General features: G+C 37.9%; 1 protein-coding gene across 3 annotated transcripts in view; it reads right to left on the bottom strand.

The window, feature by feature from the left end:
* The window catches only part of ALCAM (activated leukocyte cell adhesion molecule), a 193,896-nt gene extending 177,442 nt beyond the window's left edge, over nucleotides 1–16,454 (bottom strand). For 2 of the 3 annotated variants that reach the window (XM_069475072.1, XM_069475073.1), the window contains exon 1: nucleotides 15,882–16,454. In XM_069475072.1, coding sequence (XP_069331173.1) covers nucleotides 15,882–15,954 — 73 coding nt within the window. In that variant the 5' untranslated portion in view covers nucleotides 15,955–16,454. The remainder of the gene's footprint in view (nucleotides 1–15,881) is intronic. The other variant, XM_069475071.1, reaches the window with a different exon arrangement.
* Between the last annotated feature and the right edge of the window lie 2,098 nt (nucleotides 16,455–18,552).

The raw sequence follows: 18,552 nt of genomic DNA, 5'->3' as shown, positions 1-18,552 counted from the left end.
TCAATTTGGTTATTAAGTCTTGCCTATACTGTTTCTGCCATATTTTGAGAAATGCCCTGATCCAAAGATTTAATCTATGAATTCAAAATAGGAGAATTAAAAACATTACCATTCCCTACCTATTCTGAATATGTCCACAATTATCCTGGGGGGAGAAAGTATAGTTTTTGTATCTTCACAACCCTGCAGTTTTAAAAATAAATTAGTTTAAATAAATTTCTCTATTTCTCTTGATGATCTCAAATTTAATAAACAGACTATCCTCAATTCCTATGGAAGCTCTAGAAGAGTACTTTACAGACATCAAAGTTTTTATTTTGTGTTAACCTGGATTGCCACCTGGAAGTAATCTAACTTTATTTCATTTGTTTTTATACTTCTTTTGCATATCTTTGGTATAATATGTCAAAAACTGTTTTTGTTATATAATGCCCCTATTTTAGGAGATTGATCATTCTCTCAACTTTTAAAAGAAATTGAACAATTGTCTCAATATAGATATTTGTTTTCCTATGAGAATATATGTTACTGTTTAAAATAGGCCTCGTTAATAATCAAGAATTCTAATTTTGGCAAATGCATTTATTCAACCATCATGTATGGTTATACATGGGGACATACTATGTGTCAACAGACATTGCTTGAAAAGAGATTATGAAAACATAGGCCCTGCCTCCAGTAACACAAAAATCTATTAAGGGAGAGAGACAAGAATAAATGGGAAAAAGCAATAAATGAAATGAACTCTGGAATTGCAGAGGACAGGTACCTTAGGGAGTTCAGGCAAGAATTTCTGAGGGATATGGCATCTAAATGTATTTTGAAGAATGGGAATGCAAGTTATTCAGGCAAAGGAAGGGTAATGGGAGAGGGTGTAAAGCAAAGAAGGGTCTAGAACAAGACAGAGACTTGAATAACCCAGGGAATGAGAAGGACATGGCACATTTAAACATATGGCTAGTGCATGGAATTCCAAGAACACTGTTCAGAAATGTAATAACCTTAAATGATATACTCATAAGTTTGTATTTCACCCCAACTGTGTGGAGGAGCCTTTGAAGTATTTTAAGCAGAGCAGTTACAAGATTTGATTGATATCTTATATCATTCTGATGGCAGAAGAGAGAAAAGATTATAGGGAGGCTAAACTGAAGTTTGAGAAGTATGTTAGACTATGTTTTCTTTTTCATTTCCCTAAAATATTATGATCACTTGGCTTTATTTTTCTCTGAATCTACAGAGTCTATACAAATCTTTCTTTTAAGCACACACACTTTGTTACTCCCAAGTTCCCTCTGGCCTATTTACACTAATGACATAAACACCAATTTCACTCAGAGACTGTAAACTACAGAATGCAAGATGTCTCATTTTTAGCTTTAAATTTCCTTTTAAATTTGGATTTCAACCTCAAAATTGCAAAGCATTGATGTTTCATTATCAGATGGGAACTGAGACATAATGAAGATGATACTAAAAATTAATGGATGAAGTCTTGGAGTTTGTGAATGGCTTGTTTTATAGGGTAAATAGATTCAAGGTTATGCTCAATTATTAATAATTATATGATATTACTCTCATTCATATTCCATTTTTTGAGTAGAAAAAATCTTCAGTAGAGAGGAGCTAAAGTTGGCAACTTTATAATTTTGAACAACTAGTGGCCTCTCTTTATGTATCTATATCAGTAAGCTGGGTATATAATCACATTTTGAGGAAGGGGAAAGATTGAAGATTCAAATATTTGAATCATACTAACATTTATTAAGAGCTTACTATGGCAATCATTCTGTTTAATGACTTTTATGTGTATCAACTCATTTGACTTTCACAGCAAGCTAACAAGATAGGTACTGTTATCTTTACTGCATAGATTAGTACAGAAAAGGGAGGGTTTAAGTAATTTGCTCAATGCCATCCAATTGGGAAAGTGAAGGGTGGAAACATAGGTTTCAAAACTGTACAGTTTGGCTACAGAAGCCATATTTTCAAATTCAAATCTATAATGGAAAGTAAATATAATAAAACTAGCACTTACTTTAAAAAATACTTAAAATTGTGATTTGTTAAAACTGTTATTATGACCAAGCTATACAGGCTTCCCTCCTAGTATCGCCATAATGACAGATAATATAATTTCAATAGGAAATGTTAAAAAGCTGCTTCTGTGTTGGCAATTTTTAAATACACCAGAGAACTAGATCACTTATTTTACTGATAGCATTTTAGTAATAAATTAGGAAATCTAATGTGTGGTATTATGCAATTTTCTCGATAATGTAATAAAATAATTTCCACTTTCAATTAAAAAATGAGGATTATCATTTAAAAATTATTTTCTTAATTGGACCTAAAGTAAAATTATTGCTTATTATCAATTCAAACTTATACACCTGTGTGTGCAGACTCTTTTTAAAAATCAAAGTATAGTTTTTAATCTTAGAATTTTTGAGCTGCAAAGAAACCACATGCTACAATACTTCCATAACAAAAATAAATGTCACAAAGGGTAAATGAATTGTCAGTGTCATATACAGAGTAGATAATAACTTCTTTATAAAGGAACATCTTAGTAGATGTCTTTTCAATTTGTAACCATTTAAATTTTTTAACCATTTTAGTGGATTTGTGACAAAAATTATAAGATTTTGGGCAAGAAAAACCAACAACTTCTTGCATCATAACCAAATTAAAAGTTACCTTTACAGTCAATAATAGATAAGATGACGAATATCAACTTGATTGAAAATATAATTGAAGTTATCTAAATTAAGGAGACATTTGTGAAAATAAAAAAGAAGGAAGAATGTGAGTATAGACTGTTTCCATGTAGAAATCTATAATCACTTGGTTAAAAATCTAGGCAGAGTAATTAAGAAAAATTGACGAGTCATATATTTAACAGTTTGAATTTAATAGCTATCACAAAATTAATATCAAAAACATGCATTATTTTGTCATTAGAAGTAAATTTTTTTCTTTTGGTGCCTTGCTTCTCAAGTGTGTACTTACTTTAATTTCTTCTAGTGATTTATTATCCAAAAGGTACAGAGAACTAAGAACTGGGATTTTAAAGATATTATTGCAGAAGCATTCTTGAATCCTATGAATAAAAGGAGGATATCGTTCAATTACAAAATATCCTTAATATTAAAATTACAGGTTTTTAAAAATTTGCACTATTAAATTAGAGGTCAGTAGAAAAGCATAATAAATGGAAGCATCCTACAGTTCTCATAAAAGGAAAGCAGTAGAGCTCCCTCTATTGAATTATATTTGGGAAAATGTCCTTGTATTTATCATCAAACTGACTACATTACAATATTTGAAAATGTTTTCTCTTTCTAAGATCTAATATTTTCAAATTACAGAAACACATACAAAATGTCAATTTCTAAGAATAATATAGTATATTATCTATGTCCTTATAATTTAAAGGGTTCTTAATGGCTTTTTGTTTGAAGAAAATTACATTTCAAAGCTGTAATTTTAAATTTATGTGTTTCTTTTGCTTTTTCCTAAGTTGATAAAACTGAAAAGTTACTAGACATTTATTGAGATTATAAAACATGCTAATAAAATACACTTTCTAGTTTTGTTGTGAAAACCCAAAATGTACTTAGATGGGAACTGAAATAATCCCTAATCAGTAAAATAAGATATTTCATAAGTTTTCTGATGTGAATAAACTGACATTATTAAAATATTATGATTACTGGAAAATGTGATCCATAATATTTTATTGGTTGATTGTCCACGATGTTCCAGGCACTGAGAAACAGAATATAAACTCATTACCTTCTTAAATATTCAAATCAAATGAACCTGGTAGTATTGCTTTCCTCAATTTGTAAATGAGAAAACTGAGACAATATCTTGAAAGCAAACTAATTCTCTCATCCATAGCCCAAGCACTTGAGCTCTTGTGCAATGGGATCTAGGCTATGCATTGACAGTCTGGAATCTGTAAGCATGGAAAGTTCATAAAAATCAAGCAGAGAATTATTTTTTTAATACTATAAGGATATAACTATACTTATAGTCACTACTCAAACAGCTGAACTCTTTTTCTAACCAAATATTTTGGATCAATTCTAGAAAATGATAACCTCCAAACTGTATTCCAAAACTGTATTTTTTCATTGATTTATCATTTCTTTTAGAAGGGAGACATTTCTTATCAGCAAAGAGGAAAACAGCTAATCAGATGAAGAGTTTGTTTTAATAATCAGATACTTATTTGCCATTCTGGTATGATAAGAAAAGCAATTTAATCTTATACTGAACAGGCGTTTCTCAAAGAAACTATTTTAGAATTAGGCTAGCATCCACTGAGGTTGGGTTGGGGAGGGGATTTATTTAATGGGGTAAATATAAATATATATTACATTTTACTCTTAGATCTGATATCACAAACGTTATTCACATGCAGAGCCATGTCCATCTCTACAAAAATATAAAACCCATATCTATAACCACCATAAACAATCTTCTTAGAAAATGTCACACCTATCACCAGGTAGAGAAAATACTTGCAGAATAACACATACATGCCACAAATTTGAACATTTAAAACTAAATGATTAGCAGAAGCAGCTTGATTCATGAAATTACAGTACGTGCATACTAATATTAACTCCATTATGAATAATTTGTTGCCTTCTTTTAAAAACTTTACCTTCAGCATATACTTGTAGAAAATTCTTCATATACATATCGCTATGGTTTTTATATATAAAAATGGCTATAAAAATAGATTTTTATTCCTACTTTCCATAACAGCTTCAAAAATTACAGAGGCAAACACATTTGATAGTTTTTTTAATTTGTAGAAGATTGTACTTTTTATCAATTTGTAAAAATTTCTGTTGAGCCTGTTGAAACAAACTTATTGGAAGAATTGTTCAAAATATGATTTACTTAAAATAACTTCATTTTGTTTGCTAAGATGTATTATACAGAGTTTACAAAGTGACATTAGTCACACCACTCACATAATGTATATTGTACCTATGATGAACTAATATAAATAATTTGAAGTCATTCTTTGTAATGAAAAACAGTATCAAATACTCCTACCTATAGCTCTTACCCCTTAATCCACTGTTTCAGTTTAGCCAATCTGATTCTACACAGTATGAATCTTACAAAATGGAAGAAATGATGGCTTACATAATGTTCTAAAAGTTAGCAATCTTATGTGGAAAGAACAATGATTAAAAAAATCATAGTAAACATACTTCTTTTCCCCATTTTTGGCCCCATCTCCTTTATAGTAAAGTTAGGCACCAATATATCTATAACTTTTGCCTTACATATGAGTGTGTGTCTATTACTTATATAATTCTATTTTTCCCATAAGGTTTAAATAAATAAAACCCAACTTAATATCCTGCTTGAAAGGGTTATATTAATAGTACAGACTTACGGAGGGAGTATAAGAAAGAGGCATCCCCACATACCTTTGTTGGGATTCTTTAAAGGTACATACTCTTTGAACAGTAAATTTAGAATTTTTTTCTAAATGAAAAATACACATATTCTTTGACACAGCAATATCACTCCCAAGACATCCTACCAACATAACTACTCATATGAACAATAGCATGTATTAGGATGTTCAGTGCTCTAGTTTGTATTAATAGAAACAAATTAATGAAAACAAACTACACTTCCAAGAACTGGTGAAATGGTTAAATTAATCATGATGGTGCAATAAAATCCAATGTGCCATTAAAAAAAAATGAGGTAGAGCTACATGTCCTAATATAGGGCAATCCTGTTATCTACAAAATGTTCTTCTAAGTGAAATAGGAAAGGTGCAAAATAGTGTGTATAGTATGTTTCCACTTTATTTTTTTTAAAGGAGGAAGGTGTATATGCAAATATTCCCTAGTACATGAGTATTAGAATAAGACAAAGAGATCCTCTCCTTCTGGGCCCCCAAATTTTAAGTCAACTAAGGAGATTATAGGAAAATATTTGAACAACTTCAAAGAACCCCTGGTTTTTGCCTCAACCTTCAGAATTTCTTTAGTTTCCCTGAAAAGGGACAGGCACTTCTTCAATTCCAGGAGTTAGAAACCATGTTCCTTCCCACCTTAGTGCCTTCACTCATGCTTTTCCCTCAGCCTCCATCCTCAGCGCATACCTCAGACATCACTTCCTGAAAGAACTTTTTGGAGTTTCTCCTAATTTTAGACTAGATCTGGCCACTCTGATGTAAAATGATTTTTTATAGTTTTTATGGTATTCATATAACAAAATTTCTATCAAATAGTTATATATTTGGTTAATTGAGATCTGCTTTCCAGAGAGAACATAATGTCTTTGAGTGAAAGGACCTTGACTGTATAGTAACTAGTTTATTTCTGTATTCCCAAAGCACAATGCTTTGCATATACTGAGCACTCAATTATAGTATTTGTTCAATGTTGTTATATATGTTGAATGGTCAATTTAAGTGAGTTTTAATTTTGGATTGGCCAAAAATGCAATCTTAGACAAGTAGCTAAGTAATCTTAAGGTTCAAAGGCAGCTCCAAAATCTTTAATCTGTGAGTCTAAGCATAAATGAAACTAAAAACACTGTTGTCTCTAAGAACTATGATTAACTTGCTATTTAGATTTTAGGTAATCTCTCAACCTGTGGCTTCATTTACCTCAGCTCTTAAATAGGGGGCTAAACAGGATGAAAATGTAAGAAATTTTCTCATCTTTCCAGAAACCCTTCTTCTACCATATTTCAGCTTGTGACCATGAATTGGATGCCTGTAATCCTTCACAGTCTCTCTCTCTCTCTGACACACACGTGCACACATGCGTGCAAACACACACACACACATACACACAAACTTCCCATAATTTCATTCCCAGGGAAGTTAAGGTTTTAGCAGTAAGAAATAGTATTCTTATTGGACACTGCTTGAACCTCTCCAATAGCTCATATTTTTTGCCCAAAGATCTCAAAGAGAAGGGTGTAAATTGTGAATGTGGGGGCAAGGATTCTGCAATAAGGGTCCTTGTTGCTGTCATATTCCTTATTGCTATTATGAATAGTCAACTGATTGCAAAATGGTCTGATTTCTCCCTGTATGACCTTTATCCACACCCTTTGCAAAGTGACTTTTTGGCTCTTTCCATTCAGTAAGTGGAGATGATTTCCCTACACTTGAATTTGGACTTGGCTTGTGATTTGTCTTCACCAACAGAATGTGGCAGAAGTGCTGGTTTGTCAGTTCTGAGGCCAGGCCTCAAGAAGTCTTGCACACTTCTGCTTTCTCTGAGATCTCTGCTTCTACCAAGGGAACAAGTCTGGGCAACCCTCTTAGAGAATAAAAATACATGGAGATGAGTTTCTTTATTTATTTATTTATTTTTAACAACAGCCAGACACCTCCCAGAAGCAGAGCTTCCTAGGCTGACCCACTGCAGACTGCAGTAAAATGAAGTCATATCGCTAAAACCAGAAAAACCCCCAACTGACTCCAGACTAAATTGCCAACCTGAAGAATAGTGCACTGAATAGATAAATGGCTCCTGTTTTAAACCACTGTGTTTTAGAGTTCTATTAATGCAGCAATAATTAAATACTACACAGTGGTTCAAAAATTTAGAAACAGCAGCTAGACCTCTTCCTATGTTTTTTGCCTGATTTAGAACGAGGTAAATCCTATTCCCAGAAACTTCCCATTAGGGGAAATACTTGGATATATGCTGATGAGAGTTTCAATCACAGTGGCCAATGCCTTCTCCCTTCATTCTATTGTGCTAATCAGAGCAAAACTATGGCATCCTTTACCTTGCATGCTTAGATAAAGCCCTTTCAACTTTCCTTACTTCCATCCATTTCTGAGGTTTTCTGAGTACCTGAGACATTCTGAGATAGCTGAACCAGATAACACATGGGTGCCTAATTTGGTAGAAATGGTCAGTGTTAGACCAACTGTCTTAGCCATACTCTTGGTTGTCCAAATCAGTTCACCATTTCTGAATGATACAACTGTAGCTTACATGTACAGAAGGACTTTGGGGTTTCTTTCAATGTTATAGACATCCCTGATAATTTTTTTAGATACAAATTGATAATGGGGCTATTGAGAAACCTCATAGAAGAACAGAATGGAAGTAGTATTATTTTCTGAAAAATGATTTCAGGTTCAGACTAAAATAGGCATTCCCTACATAACCTCAAAGCTCCGTGTAACTCCAGGTGAATTTGAAACACTGTTATTTTCTTGGCATCTCAGGTCAATTCAGTCCCATTCAAAACCATGGAATCCTCAATGTTCTACATCCACAACATTCTGGAATTTCAGGCTACAACCTCATGTTTTATTATACTTGACATGAAAGGGGCATGTAACCTCTTAGTGATATTTCACTGCAGCTGCTATTTAAATTTAAAAGGGTTAGAAATATGTACTTGTTCAGGATGATGAGTGCATTTCTTATAGTTAAATACTCTAACACAGACATACAGACACACAAGTTATCTTGGTGACCATATAATTTGCCATCCAAACGGCACTTGTGAGAGTGAAAGAAGGTACCATTAATAACTGCACCAGGATATCAGGCATAAAGCAGGACCATCTTGGGATATACCAGGATGTATGGTCCATCTACTAATAATGTGCATATGAAGCCAGATAATATCAAAATATATTAAAGAAATATTAATAAAAATAAATATCTACGATAGGTAAAACAAAAGGTGACAACAGATGACATAATAGGTGTCATCTGGAGAATGGCTAGCTGATTGTACCTTAAGAGGGCTCACAAGATAAATTGTCCATGTTTCAGTGTATAGCCTTTAGCCCTAAAAGCTTAGAAACATCTTTTGGCTGTTTACCAAAAGTTTGCCCATCTTTCAGGGATGAACTCTCTCTACCCAAACTCATAAACCAGCTTATTGGTTTACATTAGAGCAATTATTGCCAAGAGTATACAATGCTCACCATCGTCCAGCCAAGTCATACTCTCCCTGTAAATTAGCTATATAAGAAGTCACATTATAATTAGAAGATTTCTTAGTGACCATGAAATTTTCCCAGCATGGGAAAATTCATTATATGATTTGAGTATTTACAGCATTAGGCCCTTATAATGAGTTTCATCTCTCTATACAAAAAAAAGCTAGAACTGCTAAGGGAGCTGGAAAAGTCATGTCTTCCAGTCAGAATCCACTTTCACCACAAGAGAAAGTGTTTGGATGCATAAATATCTTCAATAACTATATTTTGATCAACCACTCTACTTTTTCTGTTTTCTCTACTGACCAAAGCTTTTTCCATCCTTAATCACAAGTCCCTTACTAATACATATAATCTTTTCTTTTCCTGTGTTCCCCATTAATACACTGTGAATCCTTCTTCCTGCTCAGATAGTTTTGCATATATCTGTGCTTTCATGATGGTTTTATTTTCCCGTTTAATTCTTGGGGAGAAATATTATATCCTCAATTCCCAAGTTCTTTGGAAAAGTTTCTTGTAATCATTTATGTCAGATGCTACCTGTGGAGGGGATTAATTCTCCATAAATGCATTGGTCCTATTTAATGCAAAGAAAAAGAACTTGAAGCAGCTTCTAGGTGTTAAGCTCTTTACTTCACTTGAGGATACACAGATGAAGATAAGATTTGGTATTTAAAAAATTCATGGTAAATTGAGAAAAAAAAATAACCAAATATCATAATGCAATGTGGCCAAAAAAAAAAAAAAAAAAAAAAGTGCTACAGCAAAGGCAAGTACAGGGATAAGAGAAAAGTTAGGACACACTTAGTCATTGTTGATATTCCAAAACTGATTTTGTATTAAAGGCAGAAAATATAAGAAAGTTATTTTTTTCATTCACATAAAATAACCTAAAACAAGTACTCTTTAAAACTATAACCTACAGATGAAAAGGATAAAAATCTACTTACATCAACTTCTGAGGTGTAAGTATCTTTGGGAATTATTCTAAGAAAATGTTGTCTTGGAGTGCTGGTTGGTATCTTAATCTACCAATTTAGTTAACTTCTGTGTTGACATCATCACAGTAATAAAAGTAATAAAAAAGGAAGCCTTTTTAATTCAAGCCCCAATCTTCCTGCCATTTATGGATTTAATATAACTGATTTTGACTGTTTACAGTAATCCCATGATTCATTATAAGTAGTATTTTTTTTTCCTAAAAGCAGTTTTGTGACTATCCTGCTGGGGAGTCATTCTACTTGGCTGCCAAGCCAACTTGTATTAAGAAAAGGGTATTGCTTCAATATTCCTTCATGGAAATTCATATGACGTAACAAAATAATAATAAAAAAAACTTAAGAAAAATGGTCATCAAGAGAGGGTAAAATCTTTCTAAAAATTGCAAATGTTACTTTTCAGAGGGAATACAATGATTCTTAATGGAAGTTCAGTTGAACAAAGCCAGAAGAATGTACCAATTGCCATGGTCATAGTTTGTTACCTTGCGAATGAACATCAAGAGTCAATGATATTTCTATGATTTGCAAAGACTAGAAAGCCTTAACTTCATCTCATGGATATTTGGATGTTTTTAGTTGGACTTTGGCCAAGATTTTACATCAGTTCAAGGAGTAATACAAGAAAGAGGAAAAGTAAGACTAATAACTATAATAGAGAAGCTAGATAGCTGTCTAGTTTCTGATTAACCTATTTCCCCACAGTTTAGTTTCATTATGTTGAAAAAATACTATGAATTCTTAGAAGACCAAGTATAGGCATGTTCATTGAAGTACCTCAACTCAAAGTCAAATTAAGTAATCCTTTGATTAGAAGCTGTTTTGGATTGTGCACAACTCTGATTTCCCCTTCAATGGAATGGATAATTGAGAACTGTCTGGATAAATAAGAGAGGAAGCATTAAAAGCTAATTTCATTCTTGGAACATACACTACAATAATGGGCTGTGATAATAGGGTTACCATAAAACAATTACTGAAAACCACAGCACATTTGGAACTAGTCTTATCTAAAACATATAAGGTATTCTATCCAATAATAAGGTAGAAAAGAGAATATTAAATTTGTTATTTAAACAGAAAATTAGCTGGATGAAAATAGCAGCTACTCAAACAATATGATTATACTCTCTCTGTACACTGCAGGGATACTATAACTGTAGAATTTAACCTTTCAGAAGAACCTATATTATTTTCTTGAGTATAGAACATATATTTTAGTCTTGACTTTACTCTCCATATGAAAGGGGAAATTCTACTCTAATAAAAAAAAGGAATGAAAAGTATAAATAAACATTTTTCTGGTCTTTTAAATTTCTTATTGAAAATAAAATAAGCTAAATACAAAAGTAATAATCAAACAAATATTAATTTATCATCCACCATTCCCAAGAAAACATTCTTTAGTTTTCCAGTAAGTTAGTTCATTCTTCATATGTCACATACATTCATGTGTAAGAAATGAGATGAGCATTTGTGAAAACTTAACAATGAAGATTAAAACTAACACTGTGAGAGGAAATACATTTTAAGTTTCTGTGTATACACAGAGGCACAGTGATACTCTTTTATCATAGCTTCACCTATGTGGTTCTCCTGCATATTTGGGATATAAATTGCATGTGTCTACTTGAGTTAATAGTTTCAGGGAGCTCAAACTCTTTGATGGTGTTTTATGTTAAATAAATGGCCAGAACAGAGAGTAGTGTGTTTGGAAATACAAGACATGGTGATTATAAAGCATTTAAAATAACTATCTGACAAAGTGCTGCCATCTTACACCAAGTAATGCTGACAACTTACATAGTGCTCAGTTTTACAAAGGCCCATGTTTAGTGGCATGAAAACTTGAGGGAGGAAAAAAAAAGAGAAGGTAAAAAGAAAAACACTTTGCCTTCTTTTAATAAAATGATCAAAGTAATAATTAAGTGGAATAAATTAAAGGGTGTTTTTTCTATTAAAAATATGATAAAAGTGTTAATTAATATAGCATGCTTTATTTGAAAAATTCAAAATGCTGAGCAAAGGAATTACTAATCTCACCAAATTCAGAACCATGCCTCACACAGAGAGAAAATTTTACAGATGGGAAATAAATAGGAGCAGAAAAATAACTCAACAGAATATCACAACACTCTCACATGGCATAGCTAAAAACTGACTACATGGCTACTGACTACAATTTAAATAGTTTTCTGATAACACTTAAGACTATTAAAGTAGGTTTTTATTAATTTTCTTCTTTTTCATAAGTAAACGGTACACATATATTCTCATCCAATTTCTATTACAAAAGATAAGCTAGTTTAAATTTTCTAAAAAGTCAGAAAAAGTTTGGAATCTGGTAAGGCCAAATAGTTTGGATTTCTATGTTTTAAAATAACAGAAAAGTATTAGTATTTTCTATTTCCCTCTATATTGAATCTACAATCATGGTGAAAATCAACTTCTTTCTTGAGGAACAATTTTAGGGGATATATACAAGGCTTTGTTACATGGACATTTTAACAGTAACCATCATTTACATCTCATCTTAAGAACAATATATGCAGTTTAAATAAAGGTAGCTTTGCAAGAGAGATGGGTTACACTAACAGAGTTTTCTAAAACCTAAAAATCTTTCCCACTCTGGGAGTCTCTTTTCCTAGGAGAGTGGGAGACTAATTCACTTATGTCACACTTTTATTTTTAATGGCCCTATTCAAGGCTGGAAGAGTAAGCACAGATGTTATAATGAATTTTTAAAAGAAGCAGCAAATAGAAAATTAGCAATTGAAATCCAATACTTTTATAGTAATATGAGTTATATGAATTTTGTCTAGACTAAGATTGTTAGAAAAAGACTATTGGAAAATGATTCTGCCTGCCCAAATCAGCTTTTTACCTTAAGACCTTAGAAACAAAGAGTTTTTGGGCTGTAAGAGATCTCAGAGAGTAGATCCCTGAGTAGATCCATTGCCCATCCTTTCATTTTACAATGAGAAAGCTGAAGCCCAAAAAGGTTAAATGACTTGTACAAGTGCCTGAAGGTAGATGGTCCCCAGCCAAGCCTAGAAAACCAATTTACTGCAAATAATACCCAATTAAATTGTTAACTGTTGTTGGATTAAATAAATCACCAAGGAAAAAACAATATATATTGGCTACTAGTTTGCAGTTTTTAAATTAATAAATTTTAATAGTCCCACATGAGTAGTCTGAAAGGACATGATTTGAATTGATGCTTTTCCCAAGGCCTGTTGAGATAAATTGATATGTTCCAAACATAATAACCCACTGAAAAGCTTTATGTGTGCTTATATATTGGAATGAACCTTGTATCAGTGAGTAGTTATGAAAAATCCCAGAGCAATGCACACACATGACTCAAGTAAAGAAACAGTTAACTGCAGCACCCCACCTCCTTGTAAATAATCAAGGAAAGGCTTTTTTTTTTTTTTTTTTTAGCAATACAAAATGTCACCACAGGCTGACGCTCTTTCTACAAGAATAATGAGATTCTTGCTATCTCGTATGCTGAGCACACACTTCCCTGCCTTTATCTCTGAATTCAGTTTTCGTGGTTCATATATATTCTTCCTCTCCCTTCAAAACAGGTAACATGGCATGCCTCAAATACACCAATGACTATGTAGTGACTACAGCGAAACTGGAGGAACAGTTTCACAAACTCGAATTTTGGTTCTGTAGTCCTGGGCACACAATATTAAAACTGCTCCGGAAATGAAGGGCGGCAGGCAGGGAAGTCAGTGAGCCCCCCTGCCCCCCCGACGAAGCCAGCCATTGGCACCGCACCCCACTGGACTCTGCTACGCAGAGGGCTCTGAAGGAGGCGCGCTTGCCGTCCAGGACTTGCTTTCTGAGTGTAGACACGTCTCCTTCAGTGTCATCATTCTTCCTTTTGAAACACACTGACATCTCACCCAGAATTTCGCGCAATGTCAGCCCAGTAATTCAGGGAAACCACGGATCCGAAGGTCTGCGGCATCCGACCCCCAGACCAGCGGGGTTGGAGGCGGTGCGAGAAGGCTACCCGCTCGCCAAAAGCGCGCACCTCTGTGCCCGCTGCACACAGGAGCATGCGGCTGCAAAAGAATCGCAGAGATCTGAAAGCGGAACCTCTCCCTTTTTAGCAGTTAAGTGTGTGGAAAGACCTGTCCTCTGACGTGGCCCAACTGAAAATACATTCCAGCGCGACCGCACAGAAAGGGCAACGGGGCGTGTGCGTGTGGTCAGGGGGTGAAGATGTAGGTGAGATTACATTCTAAGTCGCGAGACGGTTAACTGAAAACCAACTATGGGTGTGTGGATATTTGTGTTTTGCAAACCTACATCACCCTCGTCCTCCTTTCTTGACTCTCCCCTTGGCTCCAGAGTGCCCTTTCTTCCTCTATCGGGGAGTGGAATCTCGAAAAAGTGAGATCCGCACTGTGCCAGACCCAGGGGGGTCTCGGCTTCCCACCTCCCCAGTGTTCTTACCCAACCCCACCTGTTTTAAATCCTGTTGAACTATCGTTTCACAGTCCCCGCCCCAGAGCCTGAGATTGTCACTGACGCCTTTTTCTCAGCGTCAGAAACAGCAGGTGAGCTCATTACCTCACCCAGAAATGTAACTTTAATAAAGAGCTCTGGAGAGGGCACTCCACCCACCCCAACAGCAGCAGCAGCAGCTCGCAAACACTTGTGATCTCTCCCTCGGGCTCCAGCCCCCAATCCCACTCCCCCCGCTTTCCAGGGAGCGATTCAAAGGCTTTCAAACCTCTCCTGAGGCCTCAGCTAGCTAACAACTGAAGGGATGTGCTGGAATAAAAGATGCGAAAAGGAAGTTTTTTCTTTGATAAAAGCTAAAGAAAAGGGTAAGAACAAATAGGCCAAAATAACAGGAAGTAGGAGTTTAACTGGCAACTGTCTATGAAGGCATAGGAACCAAAACTTCAGAGAAAAAACATCCACAAAATCCTCAATGCAGGCGAGGAAATGAACCTGCTGCTCTGTCAAGTGACTGTGAGCGCACGGAATGCCAGCTCACAGTCACTTGATTAGGACCAACTCGTATCAGCTGCCCGGCGGGCCTGAGGATACCAAGGCCAGAAAATGACCCCAACGGTGTGGAAAGGGATTCCCCGCGAGATATTTTAGTAGTTGGGAATTTTGCCTTTTTTTCTTCTAGGGTTCAGTACAAAACAGAACTAACGCTTCATGGCAAGTCCTAGAAATCCACAAGCCCGTCAGTAAGGTCTCACAGTTGGCTGCTAATTCCAGTTCAGGCTGTGTTACTTGTCTGCTACCCCTACACTCACCACCCACCCAGACAAGGGACCGGGGATGGGGTTGGGGGAGTTAAAACCACAATTTAAGCATTAGGAAGTATTTTAAAGGGGGTGATTAAAGTCCTTCCTTTCTCCTCTACCCCTCCCATCTCTTACTCATCTCATACCAAGGGGAAGTTATGGGGGATTTATCATGAAAAAGTGCGGGCAGTACTTTCATCCGAGAGCTAAGCGAAACGAAAACTGCTCGGGCGCAGCGCCGTGGACTTTGATATCAGAGACTGGAGGAATTGTCAGAGGGAGAGTCTGCCGCCTAGGTGGGAGCCACAGGGCCAAGGGGAGAGAGTCAAACGAATCCTGCCACGGGCCCCTGCAGCCCCAACCACCCAGCACCCAAAGTTCCTGGACATTTACCCAGTGCCCCTGATCGCTGCCCAAACTTGAGCCACTCAGCCAAGCCCAAGCGTTTGGCACAGGTGACCGAGCCCGGGGCCCGCTCTGTGCCCGGACGGCTGTCCCCTCACTTCCCCCACACGCCTGGGCTCACAGCCCCGAGCGTGTGCGGCCGGGGACAGGGACCTAGGAAACTGCCCCAGCCCCACGTCAGTCCCGGGCTGTTCCCAGGCCCTAGCTCACCTGGCCTGAGGACAGCGGCGGAGATCAAGAGGCAGAAGAGCAGACGGCAGGAGGGGGCCGTTTTGGATTCCATATTCCTCCTCCTTCTGGTGGTCCACTGACAAGAGTCCACGCCGCAGCAGGGGGCGTCGTCCCGGGCCCCGCGGTGCCCGCGCGCTGGCGGGTCCCGACGCAGGGGGCAGCGCCTTCTCCCAGACACACCGTCCCCTGGGCTGTGGCGCTGCACCTTCAGGTCTCTGCCGCACGCAACTTTACACCAGGCAATGTCCCCAACTACTCCTCCCTCTTCTTCAACACCCGCCCTCAGTCCCTTTGGCTGCTCCTCCAGGGACTGGGGACCCTCTTTCCAGGAGACACTTGAGTAATTCAGAAAGGTGTATGTGGCTCTTTTTGGCTGTTATCTTCTTTTATTTTCCTTGTCTTGGAATAATAATAATAATGGTAGTGGCAGAGTGCATTAAAAGCCCGGTGCTAGCAAGGAACCGCCAGGGGTGCGACAGGGGAGCGGCGGGTCCCCTCAGGTGGCGGCGGTGGTAGCAGCGATAGCGGCGGCAGCGGTCTCCGGGCTGCTCTGAGTGGAGGGACTGGAAGGCGTGTGTAGGCTGCCTCTTTCCTCCTCCCCCCCGCCTCCTCCCTCCCTCCAGTCTCCTCCCCGCTTCCCTGGACGCAGCGCTGAGCAGGTGGTTGCAGCGCGAATCCGCAGCCTAGAGGCGCTGCAGGACCGAGTCCGAGACTGAGCCCAGCTCCCGCATGGGGGAGAACTGCGCGCCCCGGCCCTGAGCCCCTGTGGGCGGGGCTTCACTGGGACTCCGCCTCCACGGCCACACCCACCAATGAGGAGCTCACACTGGAGCTGCGCGCGCCTGGGTGGGCCCTCGGGTCTCACGCCTCTCGTGATGTGTGATGTGATGTGTGATGTTCCCAGCGCCCTCCTGATACGGCCTCTCACTTGCAGCTGCCCACCCAGCCACGCTGAGGTTCAGAAACCCAGTTTGCCCTCTTTTTGCCCCCGTACGCTCATCCCACTGGCTCATTCCTCGGGAGTTTTCGCCACCGTGACGTTGCAGCCTCCCTGTCCTATACTGAGAGCAGTGGGCAGGGCGGTGCGGGTGGGGAGCGCACCTTGGGGCCGAGGGCTGGAGTGAAGGCGGGTGGAAGGGGTAGGAGGTGATGGCAAAGGTGGAAACTCGCCAGCTGGGAGTTAACAGCGGCCGCTACTGGTTGGCTGGCCGGGAGCAACCCGCCGTCTGGACTGATTCCTCCCTTACTTTTCGTACCCCTCGCCCCCCGCTGACACTCACCATCTTCTAAAGGCAGACCGCTTGAGTCGACTGCCCGGCATCAAATAGAAGATACTTGCTTTTTCTTGGGGGAAATGAAATCAGGAATTTCTAGACCTTACTTCATCATACGGATTTTCCCAATGTCTACAAAAGCCAGTGCACGTGTCACTTTTTTATTTTGAATTAAGCGGCGGTTTTAAGTTACAAATGGAAAATCCTCAAGTTACTCAGATTAAAAGCCAAGCTCGTCCTGGTCTGTTCCAGAAAGCCAGGAACCCCAGCAGGATAGGCTTCTCCGGCAATTTCTAGAGACTGAACCACCTCCCAGGCGGAACCTTGGGAAGCTGTGTCGCTTTTCAGATCAGGCAGAGAGCATGAAGGAATATTTTCCTTTAGAACACCGGGGTGGAGCTGTCGGAGCCTTAAGTGGTTCTAAATCAGGGATGCGGGATGACAACTCTCATCCCCAGTGCGCAATAAAATCTTGGTTCTTGAACCACTTGGCTGGGGCATTAAATAGCCTTCCGTGCATCACAGGGTCACCCTAGTGTGAGACTGGTCTCCAGCAGAGAATTCCGACTAGTAACCATCACGTACTGCGCTTTCATCAGAAGGCTGCGCTAAGAGTCACCAGCTAGATTGGGGACTCGATACACACACACACGCACGCACGCACACTGATTTTTGAGTTCTTTGTCTTTTCGTGCTATTAAGCTCCATCTTCAGCTGTGATTTTTCTGCAAAGCCTGCCTGTCTTGTTCTCCAGGTTCTCTTTACATTAACAGTATTCTGGAGTAGAGCTTTTATATTTTTTTCCTCTGAAAATAAAGTGCTTTCTCCCGCTTAGTTTTAACATTAACATTTCATTTGCATCTTATGAATCAACGGGAAGGCGATTGCTAAGAGGCAAATCCCTTTTAACTCTATATTCCATGAGCTAAGTTTGGCTGAACTGCCACCATTCTCATGGGACCCTGTAGAATTCTTTCAGGGAATTTTCTTTTAACTGCACCTCAAAGTGGCATGTATTAGAACAAATCATCCCTACAATATATTTAACCTGGATGCTTGGACTTTGTATCTGACTTCTTCTATTTTGGGGTGGGAGTTAATACAGTACAATTTTTTTAAAAGTATATTTGCAAAAGGCAGACTGTCTCATTTAGCTCTAACACTATATGATCTCGGTCAACTCACTTAACTTCTATAGTAAGCCTCAGTCTCCTTGTAAAAAGTGAAAACAATAGTTCTGGCCTCATGGGATTGCTGTGGGGATCAAATGAAATCACATAGATAACTGGCCAAATAGATATAGTAGAAGGAGCTTGAACTTTGAGTGCGGATGGAACCTTGTTAGAATCCCTGTTCTGCACTTGCTGCACTCAGTG

The sequence above is a fragment of the Eulemur rufifrons genome, chromosome 7 (genome assembly GCF_041146395.1).
Source record: "Eulemur rufifrons isolate Redbay chromosome 7, OSU_ERuf_1, whole genome shotgun sequence".
Taxonomy (NCBI): domain Eukaryota; kingdom Metazoa; phylum Chordata; class Mammalia; order Primates; family Lemuridae; genus Eulemur; species Eulemur rufifrons.
This window is presented reverse-complemented; position numbering and strand designations above follow the sequence as displayed.